Raw genomic sequence first — 18,225 nt, forward strand, 5'->3', positions numbered from 1 at the left:
TGGGAAACTATTGTAGAATTACTCTAAACTTCGAATAATGGTTCGAATGAGAAGCTTTCTACAAAATGGATGCTTGATACAGGGGCTTCACGACATATGACAAGAAGTAAAGAATTTTTATTTGAGACTCATAAAATAGGATTTTCTTGCTAAAGCTTACGAATAGCACATACTCTCATGCTCCGTGCGAAGGCACAGTGGTGTTTGACAAAAATATGAAATTATTTCGTGTTTTATTCGTTCCTAATCTCCACTGCAATTTGATTTCTTTAGCATGTTTAATTAAAGGTTTAAGATGTATTGTCACTTTGACTGATAAGTTATGTGTTATACAAGAAAGTTCTAAGAGGGCGATGATTAGTGTGGGTGAGGAACGAGACGGGGTCTATATCTTCCACAGTGGAACACTTATTACTGCAAATCGAGTATCTGTTGGAGAAGATTATTGTTTGTGGCATAGATGTTTAGGTCATGCGTCTAATAAGGTTATTTACTTACTTCCGTGTACGAATAAAATTGATTGTCAAAAATTTATTAATGAACCGTGTGATATTTTCTTTAAAGCTAAACAAACTCGGACTACTTTTCCTATTAGTGAAAATAAAGCTGATGACTTCTTCGATTTAGTTCATCGTGATTTGTGGGGTTCTTATCGTACTCTTTCTTCTTGTGACGCACATTATTTTCTTACAATTGTTGATGATTATTTTCGTTGGTGTTTTAATGGCAGAATTAGGGTTCGTGTTTTGGTGCTCTTCTGAGGAGACTCAATGGCTGGAACTGATGGCATGGATATGTTAGAGCATAACAGGGATAATATGAGTGATTTTGTCAATCGATTTTGGCTAGAACTCGAGTTAGAAGGAAAAATAGGTGTGAACTTTTCACCGGTATTTCAAGCAAGATTTTGATGAAGCTTTGGCCGAATTCAATGGGTTCTTTGGATTGGATATACCCTGTTTCGACTAAACAGGGATGGTAAGTCCTCCAGATACGAAAAACAAGGGTTCAATACGTGGATTTTTCACACAGTAAGGAGTATGTGGCTGAAGTATGATATTCACAGGATTTTGTTGTAGTTTTGGAAAGTTTGAGCGAGTCTACAGTGTTGTCATCACATTCTGGAACATGTTTCAATCAGTTCGGAGCGTGTATACAACAACTATCTGCGTGAGAAGTTAAATCAGGTAAGAAACTCTCGTATCTTGCATGAAAGTAATACCGAGTTATGACGAGATTCTGAGAGTTATTTCAAGGATTTTCTCAGCCCTGTTGAGTATAAATAGACTCTTGCGGTAGCATAGAGGGGCACGAAGAGATTGGGAGAAGCTTAGAGCATTACAGAGATAGAAAATCAAGTTACTTAGAGTCACCATTTCTGCTTCTTCACCAAGAACACGAAGAACATAAGACACACAAAAACAACAGTCGTATTTGCTACAGTGAAAACAACATTTAGAGGACAGTCTTATTTGCTACAGTGTTAGTGACAAAAACCATTTATCGTTCTTTGTAACAGCTCGGTTTGTAACGCATATAACTGTTACAAATCCGGTTTTATTATATTTCTCCCATTTTATCTTTGTAAACACCCTTGCAGCAATAAAAATGAATTTCGAGCGTGTTTCCAACTTGATGAGCGGCTAAATCTCCCAAAACCAAGGAAATGAGGAAGATATTTACGCATGAATAATTGATAATTATTTATTTTCTCTAATTTATAATTTATAATTCACTCAATCACCGCTTTTGCAGAGTTTTTAATTGTTTGCATAATTTTCTACATTAGTTGTGATTCAATTAGATAGGTTATACTTTATTTAGCTAATCTATGCTTAGGGGATATAATTAATATTTGAGAATTTGCCTTATTATATGTGAATTAAGAAATAAGGGATTTAAAAGATAATTAGATTTTTTGGATTATTTATCATAATTTATTCATGTGTAATAGTGGAATCGGTGTCTTGGTTATTCATAATATCTTGAAATCAAATTTTGAGTTATGTTTTCTTTATTTTTAAGTTTTATCAAGTCTAGAATCTTTTGCTTTCACAAGCCTCAACGAACCTATTACTACAACTCAATTGAAAATCACATCAATTTTTGGCGTCGCCGACGCGGGCTTGTCTTTAGATTAGAGTTTTTGGATTTTTTTTTTAGGCTTTTATTTGTTTTTATTTTATTTGTTCATCTTTACGTTTTTGGGTTTTTGTCTTTTCCTTTCAGATTTTGGAATTTGGAGCGAAAGAAAATTTTGCCAAATCTTTTGCTTGGAATAAAAGGCAAAGTGAAAGGAGCGAAAAAGAAGATTTTTTATTTTATAAAATAAGAGAGGAAAAAAAAAGAGACATTTTTTTTAGATTTTTTTTTTTAGACTTTCCTTTTCTTTTGCACTTTATTTTTTGACTTTGGAATTTAAACGTTGGGACATTATTTTTAAACCCTACGGAAGGGTAGTTTAAATATAAATTATGTGCAGAGAAGGACGGCGATTACGATATCGCCTCGGCCCCTCGGGTTCGTACATGACATAGGACTCGTGGACCGATTCGACTTCAGCGATTCATCCCCCGTCTGGAACGGGAGGTAAGTTTTTCGAAACACTCGTGAATCCCCTGTCAGCGAGTTACTGTATTCCTTCGTTTGCATATATGCCGAGGAATTGAAAATGGTTGCTTTCATTTTCTAGTAAATGGCAAGGACTGGCCATACAAGATAAGGGTTCGGATTTCATCACCGTTATCTTCTTGCCCGCCTTAGGAAAACGAAATCTAAGGCGAACCTAAGCCTAAAATTTTGACTAGAATGAGACCTATAGGGTAACGAGCTTAATAGGAAAATCGTTCGAAAAATATTGGTTACTCTTTTGAGCATAATTTGAAGTTCATGATGGTTTCCGTGAGTTGAATACGCCGCCTTGTAACGCCGGTGAGACCTTGGGTATCAAAGCTCCACGCAGCTTCCCTCGTCTCTATTCAACTTACTTCAACTAGGATTCATTCCAGAGAGGGTTTCTTAGATTGTAACGAGTTCATTTTCGAAAGAATAAAATATGGTCTAGAAACAATCTAAGTGGAGCAATCATGCTTTTTGTTTGCTAGAAATCAGTAGGTTTGTTGTGCTGGAGTCAGCCTTGTTTGTGTTTGCACAGAGCCTCCCTTCCTTTAGGATTTTTTTGTTGTTGTTTTATCTAGTGTATGCCCCAGGTCATTAGAGAACGGGATTGGAATAGAAACACTCTAGGTCGTTTGATTAGTGATAGACCTAGTAGTTCTTCTTATGAAGGCGGGGAGCTCGAAGACTCTTCTTTTGGGAGCCCCATTTTTTGAAACTTCAGTTTTTAGAATATGTCTCTTCTTGAGGAAAGTACCCCTTGTAATTCAGTTTTGCCATCTATGGCTACTTTGAAATATTACATGTTTCCAACTAGGACCAACCGAGCTTCATGCATTAAATTTCCATCCATTACGGCTAATTTTGAGATAAAACCTAGTATTCTTCAGATAATCCCTATATTCTTAAGAAAGGATGATGAGAACCCTTATTCTCATATAAGGGACTTTGAGGAAATTTGTGAGACAATTAGAATAAAAAACCTTACTGATGAAATCTTGAAACTTAAGATGTTTCCCTTTTCCTTGAGAGATAAAACCAAGGCCCGACCGAACAACCTAAACCTGAGTCCATTAAAACATGGCAGGAACTTGTTGTTGCTTTCTATATGAAATTATACCCTAAGCATAAAACTGCAGTTGTTAGGCAGAAAATTAGTTCCAGTGTGCAACAAGAGGGAGACTTTTTTATAGGTTTTTAGAGAGATTCAATAATCTCCTATCTCAGTGTCCTCACAATGGATTTGATGAGATGCAACTCGTAGAGATTATTTATGATGGTTTAAACTATTCTACCAAAGTCATGGTTGAGTCTATGTGCGCTGGTGAGTTCACTAGTAAAAGTGTTGAGGATGCCTTTACCTTCTTAGGAGTTGTCGCTGAAAAATACCAACAGTGGGAGTCTTGTGTTGAACCCCCTAAAAGACTCTTCGTCAATAAAAGTAGCACCAATGTGGTAGATACAATTTTTGGTTCAGATGCTAAGTTTTCTGGTTTGTCTAGAAGGTTAGAAGCTTTGGAATTGAATCAGCCTAAACATAGGTCTCTTGTTGTACCTGATGATAGGTTTACAGCCTCTCAAGTGTCTAGTTGTGGAGTAGAACCCAATAACTCGTTTTGGGAAGGTCAGGTTAGTGAATAGAAACCACATGTTGTCTGTAACAATGATAGGTTTGAGAACCGTCAGAAGTTTGACCCATACTTAGAGACCTGCAACCCTGGTTGGAGAAACCATCCTAATTTTTCTTGGTCTAAGGGTCAGACTCAAGGACATTATAGTAATTCTCATCCTCCCCCGGGTTTTGGTTATGCTAATAACTCTTGAGGTCAACCCCAGTTTCAGAACGTTTCGGATAAAAATATCACAAGTTTAGAGGACACTCTAGCCTCATTTATTAAAAACTCTGAGAAGATCAACCAAATGGTTGCTCAAGGGATGGAAGAAAGTAAAAATATAGGTTATGCTAACTCCCAAGCTATTTCTAAGTTAAAAAACCAGGTTAGACAGATAAGTGAATCTTTGAGGGAAAAAGGTAAGTTTCCTAGTCAAACTCAACCCAATCCTAAAGGAGGGAAATCGTACAATCATGTGAATTCTGTTACAACCCTTAGGAGTGGAAAGAAAGTTGACAATAAGGTTGCCATGCATGATAGTGAACATGTTGTAGTTCACCCTTCTGAGACCGAAAATAAGGAAACTGATAGAGTATCCAAAGAGACCAATGAGGGTCATGTTGATCCCGGCTTTGTTCCCACAACCCCGTTTCCGCATCTGCTAGTTCCAACTAAAAGGGAGTCCAACTTTAATGATATATTGGAGGTTTTTAAGCATATTACTAGCAACTTACCATTATTGGATGTTATTAAGCAGATTCCCGCTTATTCCAAGTTTCTTAAGGACTTGTGTACACGAAAGCGTAAGCTTAGTGTCCAAAAGAAAGCCTTCCTAGCTAGTCACGTGAGTTCCATTATTCAGAATACCACTACTCCTAAGTATAAAGACCCAGAGTCCCCTACTATTTCTTGCACAATAGGTAAATACCGTGTTGAAAAAGCTTTGCTTGACTTAGGAGCCAGTGTGAATTTACTTCCATACCATGTGTACCTTAAGCTAGGACTTTGTGAGATGAAACCTACCCAGATGACCCTCCAGTTAGCTGATAGGTCCGTTAAAATTACTCGTTGTGTGATCGAGGATGTTCTTATTGAGGTCGAAAAGTTTATTTATCCATTGGATATTGTTATCCTAGATACCCAACCTGTCCCTGACCCAGAGAACCAGATACAGGTGATTTTAGGTCTCTCAGTTTTAGCAACATCCAATACGATCATTAATTATCGAAATTGTATTATGAATTTTTCTTTTGGTAATATGACTACTGAGCTGGACATGTTTCATATTAGTAAGCTACCCTCTGAACTGGATGATTCGATCGTAGAAGAAGTGAACATGATAGGAACATTAGTCGAGGAATCGTTACCAAACACGTTGATAGAAGATCCATTAGAAAAATGCATAACTCACTTTGGGATTGATTTTGATGATGATAATTTGATTAGTTAGGTGAATGCTTTGTTAGATTCAACCCCTTTGATAGATGGATGGAATCCTAAGTTCGAACCTCTATTCGTTCCTGAGTCTACCCGAGTTCCTTCGTTGGAAAAACCTCCTAAGTTGGACCTTAAACCATTTCCGGATACCATGAAGTATGTGTTTTTAGGTCTTTCTGAAACTTTACCTGTGATTATAGCATCCGACTTGGATAGTGATCAGGAAAGTAGGCTAGTAACAGTTCTTCAGAATAACAAGGAAACTTTAGGGTGGACCGTAGCAGACATTAAGGGTATAAGTCCTATTGATTGTATGCATCATATCTATTTAGAGAATTACATCAAACCTTCTATGGAGATGCAACGTAGACTGAACCCTAATATGAAAGAAGTAGTTAGAACCGAGATTCTGAAGCTGTTAGATGCAGGCATTATCTACCCCATTTCATACAGTAAGTGGGTCATCCCCGTTCAAGTTGTTCCCAAGAAATATGGTATTATTGTAGTCCAGAATGATAACAATGAGTTAATCCCACCCCGAATGACCACGGGTTGGCGTTTTCCGTATTGACTATAGAAAATTGAACGAGGTCACTCGGAAGGACCACTTTCCCCTTCCCTTCATCGACCAAATGCTAGAGGTATTAGCTGCACATATTCATTATTGCTTTTTAGATGGATACTGCGGTTATAATCAGGTTCCTATTGCCCAGAAGACCAAGATAAACCCACTTTTTCCCGTCCCTTTGGTACCTTTGCGTATAGACGCATGTCTTTCGGGCTATGTAATGCCCCTGCGACCTTTCAGCGTTGTATATTGAGCATATTTTGTGACATGGTAGAACGGTTCTTAAAGGTCTTTATCGATGATTTTTTAGTGTTTGGTTCATCTTTCGATGAGTGCTTGCATCATTTGTCATTAGTTTTGACTAGGTGTAAGTAAAAGAATTTAGTGCTTAATTGGGAGAAATGTCACTTCATGGTTCTTTCAAGAATTGTTCTAGGGAATATCGTATCTTCGAAGGGTATAGAGGTAGATAGAGCCAAAGTTGTCCTTATTAAAACTTTATGGTCCCAAAAACCGTAAGAGATATTAGGTCATTCTTAGGGCATGCTAGTTTTTATCGTCGATTCATGAAGGATTTTAGCTTGATTTCTAGACCTCTCTGCAATTTGCTTGCAAAAGATGTAAGTTTGTCTTTGATGATGCTTGTTTAGAGGCTTTTGAGAAGATTAAAACATTACTCACTACCGCCCCCATAGTCCAGGCACCCAACTGGAACCTACCCTTTGAGATCATGTGCGATGCTTCAGATTATTCTATTGATGTTGTGCTAGGTCAGTGAGAAAACAAGTTACTTCATGTAATTTACTATGCTAGAAAAACTATGAATGATGCCCAGTTGAACTATATCACCACGGAGAAGGAACTATTATCTATTGTGTTTTCCTTAGACAAGTTTAGATCCTATCTCTTAGGTTCTAAGATCGTCATATATACTGATCATGCTGCTTTGAAATATCTTCTATCTAAGAACGATACGAAACCTAGATTGATTAGGTGGATCCTTTTGTTGCAAGAGTTTTCTCCGGGCATTAGAGACAAAAAGGGTGCATAAAATGTAGTAGCACACCACTTGTCTAGGCTTGTTGTGGATACCCTTAATGATTCTCCTCCTGTTAGGGATAGTTTTCCTGATGAACAATTGTTCTTTGTTACCCAAGCACCTTGGTATACGAATATAGCGAATTATCTTGTTACTGGTCGAATGCCCCAACATTGGGGTAAACAAGATCGTTCTAGGTTTTTAGCCGAGGTTATACACTTCTTTTGGGATGATCCTTATTTGTTTAAGTATTGTCTAGACCAGATTATTATGAGATGAATACCTGAGAGTGACCAGTCCAGTATTATTTCCTTTTGTCATGATCATGCTTGTGGGGGTCATTTTAGTGCTAAGAAGACTGCGGCTAAGATATTGCAGTGTGGATTCTATTGGCCTTCGTTGTTTAAAGACTCCAATAGTTATTGTGTTACTTGTGAACGTTGCCAGAAATTAGGAACCATTTCCTGTAGGGACATGATTCCCTTGAACCCGATTCTAATTGTTGAGGTATTTGATGTGTGGGGTATTGACTTTATGGGTCCGTTTCCTAATTCTTTTGGTAACCTATACATCCTTGTCGCTGTAGACTATGTCTCTAAGTGGATTGAAGCGGTTGCGTGTAAAACCAATGACCATAGGGTTGAGGTTGAGTTCTTGAAAAATAATATACTTGCACGTTTTGGTACACCGCGAGCTATAATTAGTGATGGAGGGTCGCACTTTTGTAGTGGGCCTTTTAGACTTCCGATGAAGAAATAGGGTATTACACATAAGGTAGCTACCCCGTATCATCCACAAACTAGTGGTCAGGTTAAGGTTTCCAATAGGGAGATAAAACGTATATTAAATAAAAAAATTAATCCTAATCGGAAATACTGGTCGTCTAGGCTTACTGATTCCTTATGGGCTTACCGTACTGCGTTTAAGACCCCCATTGGAATATCTCCTTATCGTCTTGTGTGTCAAGGCATGTCATTTACCTGTTGAGTTAGAACATAGAGATTATTGGGCTGTTAAGCAGCTAAAGTTTTCACTTCACAAGGAATGAGCCCATAGGAAACTCCAACTCAATGAGTTGGATGAGATTTGTATAGATGCTTACGATAGTGCGAAGGAGTATAAGAACAAAATAAAACTTGTGCATGATAGAAATATTTTATGGAAGTCATTTTCTCCAGGTCAAAAAGTTCTTCTGTATGATACCCGCTTGCATATTTTCCCTGGGAAGTTACGTTCTCAGTGGACGGGTCCTTTTATTGTTCGCAATGTCTTTCCTCATGAAGCTGTTGAAATTGAGATACCGGATGGTAGTAGTTCTTAGAAGGTTAACGATCAGAGATTGAAACCCTTTTTAGAGCCCTTTCCTACAGGTGATGTTGAGGAGGTCCCTCTGGAGGACCCTGTTTACCTTTGATTGACCATAGAGGTAGGTGTATGTTGTATATTAGTTTTTGATTTTCTTCACACAGTTACTATCTATCCAACTTCTCCATGTGTTATTTTACTTTTGGTACTGCTCTTTCATTGAGGACAATGTTTGATTTAAGTTTGGGGGCGGGGATGAACTTTTCACTGAACACTATGAGAGAGTCGAAGAAAGATGCATTTTGGTTGCTTCGTTAGTCCGCTTTCAATCTGGCACAAGATGTTTCTAGCACTGGTTTAACTCATCACACGTAATTAGTCCAGCTGTGTAGTAGATGGCCCTCTCATCTTTATCTCTCTCCTAATCTTATCCAGTTGTAAATCATTGGACGTATCTTACAATGTTTATCTAGTTATGTAGCGGATATCTCTTTATCTAGCAGTGTTGCGGATGTGTCTCCCCTTTTCTTCAGTCAGCTTTAGAGCTGACACCTTTAATTTCTCTGGCATTCTAGTTAGGATAGGTTGAGAATTTGTATGTCCTCATATCTCTTTGGATACTTGTGACCAATTAGAAGTCATGGTTTTGTGGGTACACCTCTGGTAAACCCTCCTGAGATTAACTCGGTTTTATTAGTTTTGCTCGAGGACTAGCAAATACTAAGTTTGGGGTATTTGATAGACGCATTTATGTGTCTATTTTGTCCTCAATTTTTGGTATTGTTAGTACTCAATTTCGTACTTGTTATGGTGTTTTGTGTGTTTGTAGGTATTTTTTTGGAAATAAATATTGTTGGAAAATTCGGCTCGAAAAGTTACTCGAAGCATCCCGGAGGACATTTGCTATACGGACCCCCATTTTGCTAAGTGTCACCCACGGCTATATGTAGCCCATTTGTTCACAACACTCATTTTTTTATTTGGCACCCAGGACGTTAGATAAGGGCTAACCATCTTCTTTATTTGAATTTTGAGAATTGGCGGGAAAGCTTGGTGTTTTAATGGCAGAATTGGGGTTTGAGTTTTGGTGCTCTTCTGAGGAGACTCAATGGCTGGAACTGATGGGATGGATATGTTAGAGCATAACAAGGATAATAGGAGTGATTTTGTCGATCAATTTTGGCTAGAAATCGAGTTAGAAGGAAAGAGAGGTGTGAACTTTTCACGGGTATTTCAGGCAAGATTTTGCTGAATCTTTGGCCGGATTCAATGGGTTCTTTGGATTGGATATACCCTGTTTCGACTAAACATGGATGGTAAGTCCTCCATATTCGAAAAACAAGGGTTCATTACGTGGATATTTCACACAGCAAGGAGTACGTGGCCGAAGTATGATATTCACGGGATTCTGTTGTAGTTTTGGAAAGTTGGAGCGAGTCTACAACATTGTCATCACATTCTGGAACCTGTTTCAATCAGTTTGGAGCGTGTATACAATAGCTAGTTGCGTGAGAAGTTAAATCAGTGAAGAAACTCCCGTATCTTTCATGAAAATAATACCGAGTTATGACGAGATTTTGAGAGTTATTTCAAGGATTTTCTCAGCCCGGTTCAGTATAAATAGACTCTTGGGGTAGTATAGAGGGGCACGGATAGATTTTCTACAGTGAAAACGACAGAGCTAGAAAATCAAGTTGCAGAGAGTCACCATTTCTGTTGCTGCACCAAGAACACGAAGAACATAAGACGCACAAAAACAACAGTCGTATTTTCTACAATGAAAACGACATGTAGAGGACAGTCTTATTTGCTACAGTGTTAATGACATAAACCATTATCGTTCTTTTTAACATCTCGGTTTGTAACATATATAAGTGTTACAAATCCGGTTTTTATTATATTTCTCCCATTTCATCTTTGTAAACACCCTTTGAGCAATAAAAATGAATTTAGAGCGTGTTTCCAACATGATGAGCGGATAAATCTCTCACAACCAAGGCAATGAGGAAGCTATTTACGCATGAATAATTGGTAATTATTTATTTTCTCTAATTTATAATTTATAATTCACTCAATCACTGCTTTTGCAGAGTTTTTAATTGTTTGCATAATTTTCTTCATTCGTTGTGATTCAATTAGATAGGTTATACTTTATTTAGATAATCTATGCTTAGGGGATATAATTAATATTTGAGAATTTGCCTTATTATATGTGAATTAAGAAATAAGCGACTTAAAAGATAATTAGAGTTTTGGATTATTTACCATAATTTATTCATGTGTAATAGTGGAATCAGTGTCTTGGTTATTCCTAATATCTTGAAATCAAATTTTGAGTTAAGTTTTCTTTATTTTTAAGTTTTATTAAGACTAGAATCTTTTGCTTTCACAAGCCTCAACGAACCTATTACTACAACTCAACTGAAAATCACATCAGTACTCGGCCCCGGGTTCCTAATTCTCGGTTAAGAGATTATGTATGTAATACCGTGGAAATAATATACCCCGTCTCCTCCACTCCTCACTCGTAAACATCCTCAGGTATGCCTTATCCTATAACTAATTATGTGTCTTGTGCAAATTTTTCTGCTAATCATACTCGTTTTTTGGTGGCGATTACCACTCTTAAAGAACCTACGAGTTATGCTGAAGTTATTCGTCTTCCCGTTTGGCGTGTATCTATGTCTAAGGAAATTAGTGCTCTTGATAAGAATGGCACGTTATCTGTTACAGATCTTCCCCCAGGGAAGAAGGCTATTGGTTGTAAATAGGTTTACAAAATTAAATAATTCTGATGGTACTGTCGAGCGGTATAAAGCTCGCTTGGTTGTCCTCGGTAATAAACAAGTTGAAGGTGTTGATTATCATGAAACATTTGCTCTCGTAGATAAAATGGTTTCAGTTAGAACATATTTAGCAGTCGCAGTTGCTCGTGGTTGGGAGTTACATCAAATGGATGTTCACAATGCTTTTCTACATGGGGATCTTGATGAGGAAGTATATATGCAACTTCCTCCAGGGTATTCGACTAATTCTCTTGGTAAAGTATGTCGCCTCCATAAATCTCTATATGGTCTTCGTCAAGCTCCTCGTAATTGGTTTGCTAAGCTTGCAGGTGCTCTTAAGATTTTTGGATTTGTGCAGTCTTATGCTGATTATTCTTTATTTACCCTACAACGAGGTGAGAATTCTATTAATGTACTTGTCTATGTGGATGATTTAATTATTGTTGGCAACTATTCCGCTTCTATTACTGCTTTTAAAGCATATTTAAGTCGTTGTTTTTAAATGAAAGATCGGGGTCATCTTAAGTATTTTCTTGGTATTGAAATATCTCGAGGAACCGATGGTTTGTTTTTATCTCAACGAAAATACACCTTGGATATTCTGTCTGAGACTGGACTTCTTGGAGCCAAACCATCTTCTTCACCCATTGATCAACATCATCGTTTGGATCTTGATGCTGGACCCCTATATTCTGATTCATCCCAGTATCGTCGGCTTATTGGACGCTTGATTTATTTGACTATTACACGTCCTGAATTGTGTTACTCGGTGCATATATTGGCTCAATTTATGCAGTCTCCTCGGGTGTCTCATTGGGAAGCTGCTCCCCGAGTTCTTCGTTATCTAAAGGGACATCTTGGTCAAGGGATTTTTTTACGCAAGGATAGTGCTCTTCAACTTACTGCTTATTGTGATTCTGATTGGGCCTCTTGTCCTCTTAGTCGTCGTTCGCTTACTGGTTACTTTATTTTTTTGGGAGGTTCACCTATATCTTGGAAGACAAAGAAGCAACACACAGTATCTCGTTCTTCTGCTGAGGCCGAGTACCGTTCCATGGCTCATACTTGTAGTGAACTCACGTTTCTAAAAGCATTATTAAAATCTCTAGGTGTGTTTCACTCTCAGTCTATGCGCCTTTATTGTGATAGTCAGTCCGCACTTCATATTGCTGCTAATCCTGTTTTTCATGAACGCACCAAACATATTGAGATTGATTGTCATTATATACGAGATCAAGTTCAGTCTGGCACTATTATTACTTCTCATGTTCGCACAACCGCTCAGCTTGCAAACATTTTCACCAAAGCTCTTGGTCGTCCTCAGTTTGAGCTGCTTCTTCGCAAGTTGGGCATTCGTGATCTCCATGCTCAAACTTGAGGGGGAGTATTAAGAGATACGTATATTTGTATATATATTGTATATATGGTCAGGAAATATCTTAGTTAGGAAAGATATTATTTTGTGTAATGCTAGCCAATTTTATTTGGAGTTTTCTCTTATTTTGTCTTAGAGAAACCATTTTTGTAATCTCAAGCTTTTCATAATAAGAAAACCTTGGGATTTCTCCACCTTGTCGTTTTAAATCTGTTAGATAATGGAGCCAAAAGTTTGTACGATTACTAGCATTTCCGTACAATACAACGTGCGCTGCATCCTCCTATTTTTTGATTTATTCTTTTGACCATTGGTTACTAAATATAGTCTGGAAAGAATAAGATTTATTTCTAAAAAGAAAACGGGAACAAGAGAAAAAGAAGATAAAAGCAAGCCTAAAGTGACCCAAACATGTACAAACAGCGAAAGCTAACAACACTATAGTCATTGCAAATAAGCAATATGAAGATAAAGTTATATGGTGGAGGACTGCGAAGTGGATAGTGTGGATTTCTCAGATGGAGAGTTTGAGAGATCTGGTCAGTCTTCTCATGGGGATAAAGAGCTTTTGAGGCTTAAATGAAATTGTAAGAATGGAAAGCATAACAAAGAAATCAATGAGTTACGGGAGAGGGCAAAGATCTCAAGTTAGGAGGAGCTAGTTCACTGGTTTTTTGTTTTTCTTTTGTTTGGCTGTGTTGTTTGCGCGTATCGCTAATGTCAACCATGTGTTTTAGTTTGGCTTTGAACCTTACGGTTTATTATGCCTAGGTCACTCATCTATTGGATATTTTCAATATGTTTGCGCTGCTCTGGTTATTAAGAAAACCTAATTCAAAGTTTTAGTTCAAATTTGAACAGACGAATCTCCCTTAAGCCACCTCTTAGAGGTGCTCATGTGCATGTCTGTTGGAGATGAAGAGACATCTCCAATTAACATGAATTCCCCTGTAATACATCAAAACTCTCTGATTCAGGGGTTCTTACTGCAAGCAATTTCTTTTAACTCTTTGTCAGGTAGTGTGGTACTGAATTAAGATTTCGCTGTAAACTGAATTGAAGATATACTTAAGAATTAGATAAATAAAACAAAGAAAAACATTATTTATTTATTACCACATATGAATTACATTACAAGGACACAAGAGTGCGATATCACCTGCCACTGGAGGCAATTGAAAGCACACAAACACCGGAACAACGTAGAACACATGCACAGCGGGACGGATCTTATAAAGAAGAACACTAGTCGGACCTCATGATACGAGACTTAGCCAACTGCATGAATTTTAAGTTGGCTAGCAACATTTTTACATGATACTGATCATTTCTTAAGACTGAGAGCATATTTCACTCCAGCTTTAATCCTGGTAAGTTGACCTTCAGGACTAATGAGATGAGAAACGTTAGGAGCAAGATCATCAGGAACTTCATATCTAACCATCGACTTGACTACACTTGAATCACAGTCTTTCTCTATTACTTGGAAACTTTCTATGTAAAGTGTTACACCCATGTCAAGATATACTCCTTGGATCTGCTGTATCTCTTGAAAACGTTTATGGTAATCGACTGTCACGATCTTCTGTGTGTATGACAATGGCACCGATCCTAATAGTTTTTATTTTTTTTGATTGGAAGTGATAGATTTTATTGAAAGAAAGAATGTACAAAAGAGCTACAAGTAGTAGCAAAGAAAGAAAAATAAAACAGAAAAAGAATAGGAATTAGGAAAAAAATTGCATCCCAATTGTCCTCTGTCGAGATAATATGATGCCCAAAAACTGTAGCCCAAGCAATAACCAGAGATTTAGCTTTGATGATTAAATCAAAATCTGTTTTGAAGATGTGCTTATTTTCAAAAGTACGCGCGTTCCTTTCTCCCCAAATCACCCACACTATAGCAGCAGGAATCATATTCCCGCACTCCACATTATGATTTAAGAACATCTGATGCCAACCATTAGCTAAATGAAACAAAGACTGTGGAGAAATCCAACACCAACCCGAAGGAATTAAGTTTAACCACAGCTTGTAAGCCACTTTACAATGAAGAAGAAGATGACTTGCCGTTTCTACAGCATCTCCACACATAATGCAGTCAATTTCCAGAGTCATTCCCTTACGCAACAGCATATCCTTGGTATTGAGCTTCCCATGCACAGCACACCAAACGAGAAAACAGACTTTTGGTGGAATTTTGTTATTCCAAACGAACCTATAAGGAAAATTATCAATACCGTCAGACTGAATTAACTTAGAGTATAGAGTCTTAACAGAATAGACTCCATTATTTCCCAAAGACCATCTTCTTGTGTCTGTGAGGTTATCTAGAATAGGAGGAGAAGACCCAATTCTGAGCAAAAAAGAAGCAAACTGATTAACTTCATTATCCAATAATCTTCTTTTGAAATCAAACACCCAACTGCCATTAGAAATATGAGAAGCCACTGTAGAGTATTTAACTTTAGATAACCTGAACAAGTCATGGAAAGCAATATTTAATGGGTCATCCCCATTCCATTTATCAAACCAGAAGTAAACTCTACCTCCTGAATGAATGGTAATTGTAGCGGAAGAATTTACCAAGTGACTTGTTTCCACGATAATTTTCCAACATGAAATCTCGCCAGAATATTCAACTCTACCAGGTAACCAATAAGAAGACACGGCACCATGTTTCTCAGTAATAATCTTACACCAGAGTTGTTCCTTTTCCACCCCAAATCTCTAAACCCATTTTGCTAGTAAAGCAAGATTCATTTGTCTTAGGTTTAAAACCCCCAGACTTCCTCTACTTTTGTCAGCCAACACCAAATTCCAGTGTACCAAATGAGATGTTTTTGAATTACCCCATAAAAAATTCCTCATTTTCTTTTCCAGTTGGTTGATAATAGAAACCGGAGCTTTGAAAAGAGAGAAATAGTAAAGAGGAAGAGAAGAGAGGATAGATTTTAAGATTGTGAGCTTACCTCCTTTAGACAAAGAAATTTTACTCAAATGAGAAAGTCTGACATCAAATTTTGTGAGAACTGTATCCCAAATAGCTTTTGAATTAGCCTTCACACCTAGAGGCAAACCCAAATAAATAAAAGGCAGCTTATCAGTAATGCATCCAAGCTCCAAAGCCCAAGAAGGTAGATCTTGACAATCACCAATAGAAATAAGTCTAGTTTTTGCTGTATTAATCTTCAAGCCTGCGATCAATTCAAAACACTTCAAGGAAGAGAACAAATTATGGATTTCATCTCTTGAGTTATTTAGAAAAAAGATTGTGTCATCTACATAATATAGATGATTAATCACAATTCCATTGTGAACATTTGAAAAACCACTGAACTGACCCATTGCTGCAACTTTATCTAAATATCTTGAGAAACCTTCCATCGCAATGTTGAAAAGCAATGGAGATAACGGATCTCCCTGTCTAACCCCCCTTGAACTACTGAAGTTTCCAAAAGAAGATCCATTAATGATAACAGAGAAAGAGGCTGTTGAGTAACGTAATCTCAACCATTTGCACCATAGATTACCAAAACCCATCTTATGCAACATATTTTCCAGAAAAACCCAACTAACTCTGTCAACAGCCTTCTCTAAGTCAATTTTCCAGATTAAACCAGGTACACCCGAGCTAAGTCTTGAATCCACCATCTCATTATCTGTAAGTGTTCCATCGATGATTTGTCTCCCCTGAATGTAAGCACAATGAACTGGTGATATAAGTTTATCCATAACCAAACATAATCTATTAGAAAGAACCTTGGATATAATTTTGTAAATACTAGTGAGCAAACAAATAGGCCTACAATCTTTGACAGTTTCAATGCAGTCTCTCTTAGGAACCAAGGAAATAAAAGTAGAATTATGTCTTTTATCTATGCTACCACTTGTACAAAACTCATGTACCACTGCCATCAAATCCTGTTTCAAGAACTTCCAACAATTAAAGAAGAATAAAATTGGGTACCCATCTGGACCAGGTGCTTTGTCATTACCCAAATCCTTTATAGATGAATAAACTTCATCTTCTGTGAAAGTGGCTTCTAGAATAGCAGCTTATGCAGCATTGATTTGATCAAAATGAACATCCTCAAGTTCAGGTCTAATTAACATCTCCTCAGTAAATAAAGATTTGTAAAAGGAAACAATATGATCCTGCAAAACTGATTTGTCAGAAACCAAAACTCCTTCAATGTATAATTGTCTAATTTTGTTATACCTCCTTTTTGCAGCAGCAATCCTCATAAAATGATCAGTATTTCTATCTCCCTCCTTTATCCATTTAGATTTTGATTTAATTCTCCAAGCAGTCTCCCCCATAAGAGTAATTTTTTCAAAATCAGCTTGAAGATGAATCTTAGCTCTGACTTGTTCTTCAGACAAACTTTTATTTTGGGAAATACTATCAATTACCTCAATGTCAGACAAAATATTTTGGAGTTGTGTTGTTGTATGCCCAAATGTGTCTTTGTTCCACACTTTAAGTAATGCTTTCAGTTCTTTTAGCTTTAACCAAAAAATCTCACTTGGTGTACCTGCAAAACAAAAAGAGTTCCACCAATTTTCCAGCATTTCAACAAAACCATTTTCCCAAAACCAAAGAGTCTCAAACCTAAAAGGACTTGGACCCCAAGAAGGATGCGAGAGGTCAAGAATAAGAGGAATATGATCTGAAGTTGGTCTAGGTTTAGCAAGTTGAGAAGCTAAAGGAAATTTGAGATCAAAAGAAGGAGAGAGCAAGAATCTGTCCAATCTACACATGGCAGGGTTAGATTGGTTGTTGGACCAAGTGTATCTGGCACCTTTAAGCGGAAGATTAATGAGTTCATGTTGAGCAATGAAACTAGAAAAACTATTCATGCTCTTTGTAACTTTGGAACTGTTTTTTTTCTCATCACAACTGAGAACAGTGTTAAAATCCCCTCCAATACACCAGGGAAGATCCCAAAAAATGTAAACATTATCCAGTTCCTCCCAAAAACTATCTCTCTCATGAGGTTTATTAGGACCATACACATTGGTTAGGATCCATTTAAAACCATCATCTTTGTTTGAACAAGAAATAGAGAGAGTAAATTCACCAACCAAGGAGTCATGAACATCCAGAATATCCTTATTCCATAAAATAATCATTCCTCCTGAACTGCCAGCAGATTGTTTGAAAGTCCAACCAAAGTTATTATTTCCACATATTTGTTGAATATCAAAATTTGTGCAATACATCATCTTAGTCTCTTGAAGAATGATGATATAAGCCTTATAAAGATTGATAACTTTCTTCAAAATAGTTCTTCTCTCTCTTGAACACAACCCTCTGACATTCCAAGATAGAATTTGCATATTCATTTGGATACTGCTGAGCCCACAACTCTTCTTTTTGACTTGACAGAAGAATCCACAGACGATGGTGCCACTCCTAGACGTTTCAATTCCGATAGCAACTTCTTAGGAATAACACCATTTGACAACAAAGGAGATGTTGC

At 37.2% G+C, this 18,225-nt stretch overlaps 1 protein-coding gene across 1 annotated transcript; it reads right to left on the reverse strand.

Moving 5' to 3' along the window:
* Nucleotides 1-16,798: 16,798 nt before the first annotated feature.
* Nucleotides 16,799-17,968, reverse strand: LOC113275741. Its single transcript, XM_026525300.1, has one exon. The coding sequence runs from the start codon at nucleotides 17,966-17,968 to the stop codon at nucleotides 16,799-16,801; it is 1,170 nt and encodes a 389-aa protein (XP_026381085.1).
* Nucleotides 17,969-18,225: the final 257 nt, after the last annotated feature.

This window comes from Papaver somniferum, chromosome 1 (genome assembly GCF_003573695.1).
Source record: "Papaver somniferum cultivar HN1 chromosome 1, ASM357369v1, whole genome shotgun sequence".
Taxonomy (NCBI): domain Eukaryota; kingdom Viridiplantae; phylum Streptophyta; class Magnoliopsida; order Ranunculales; family Papaveraceae; genus Papaver; species Papaver somniferum.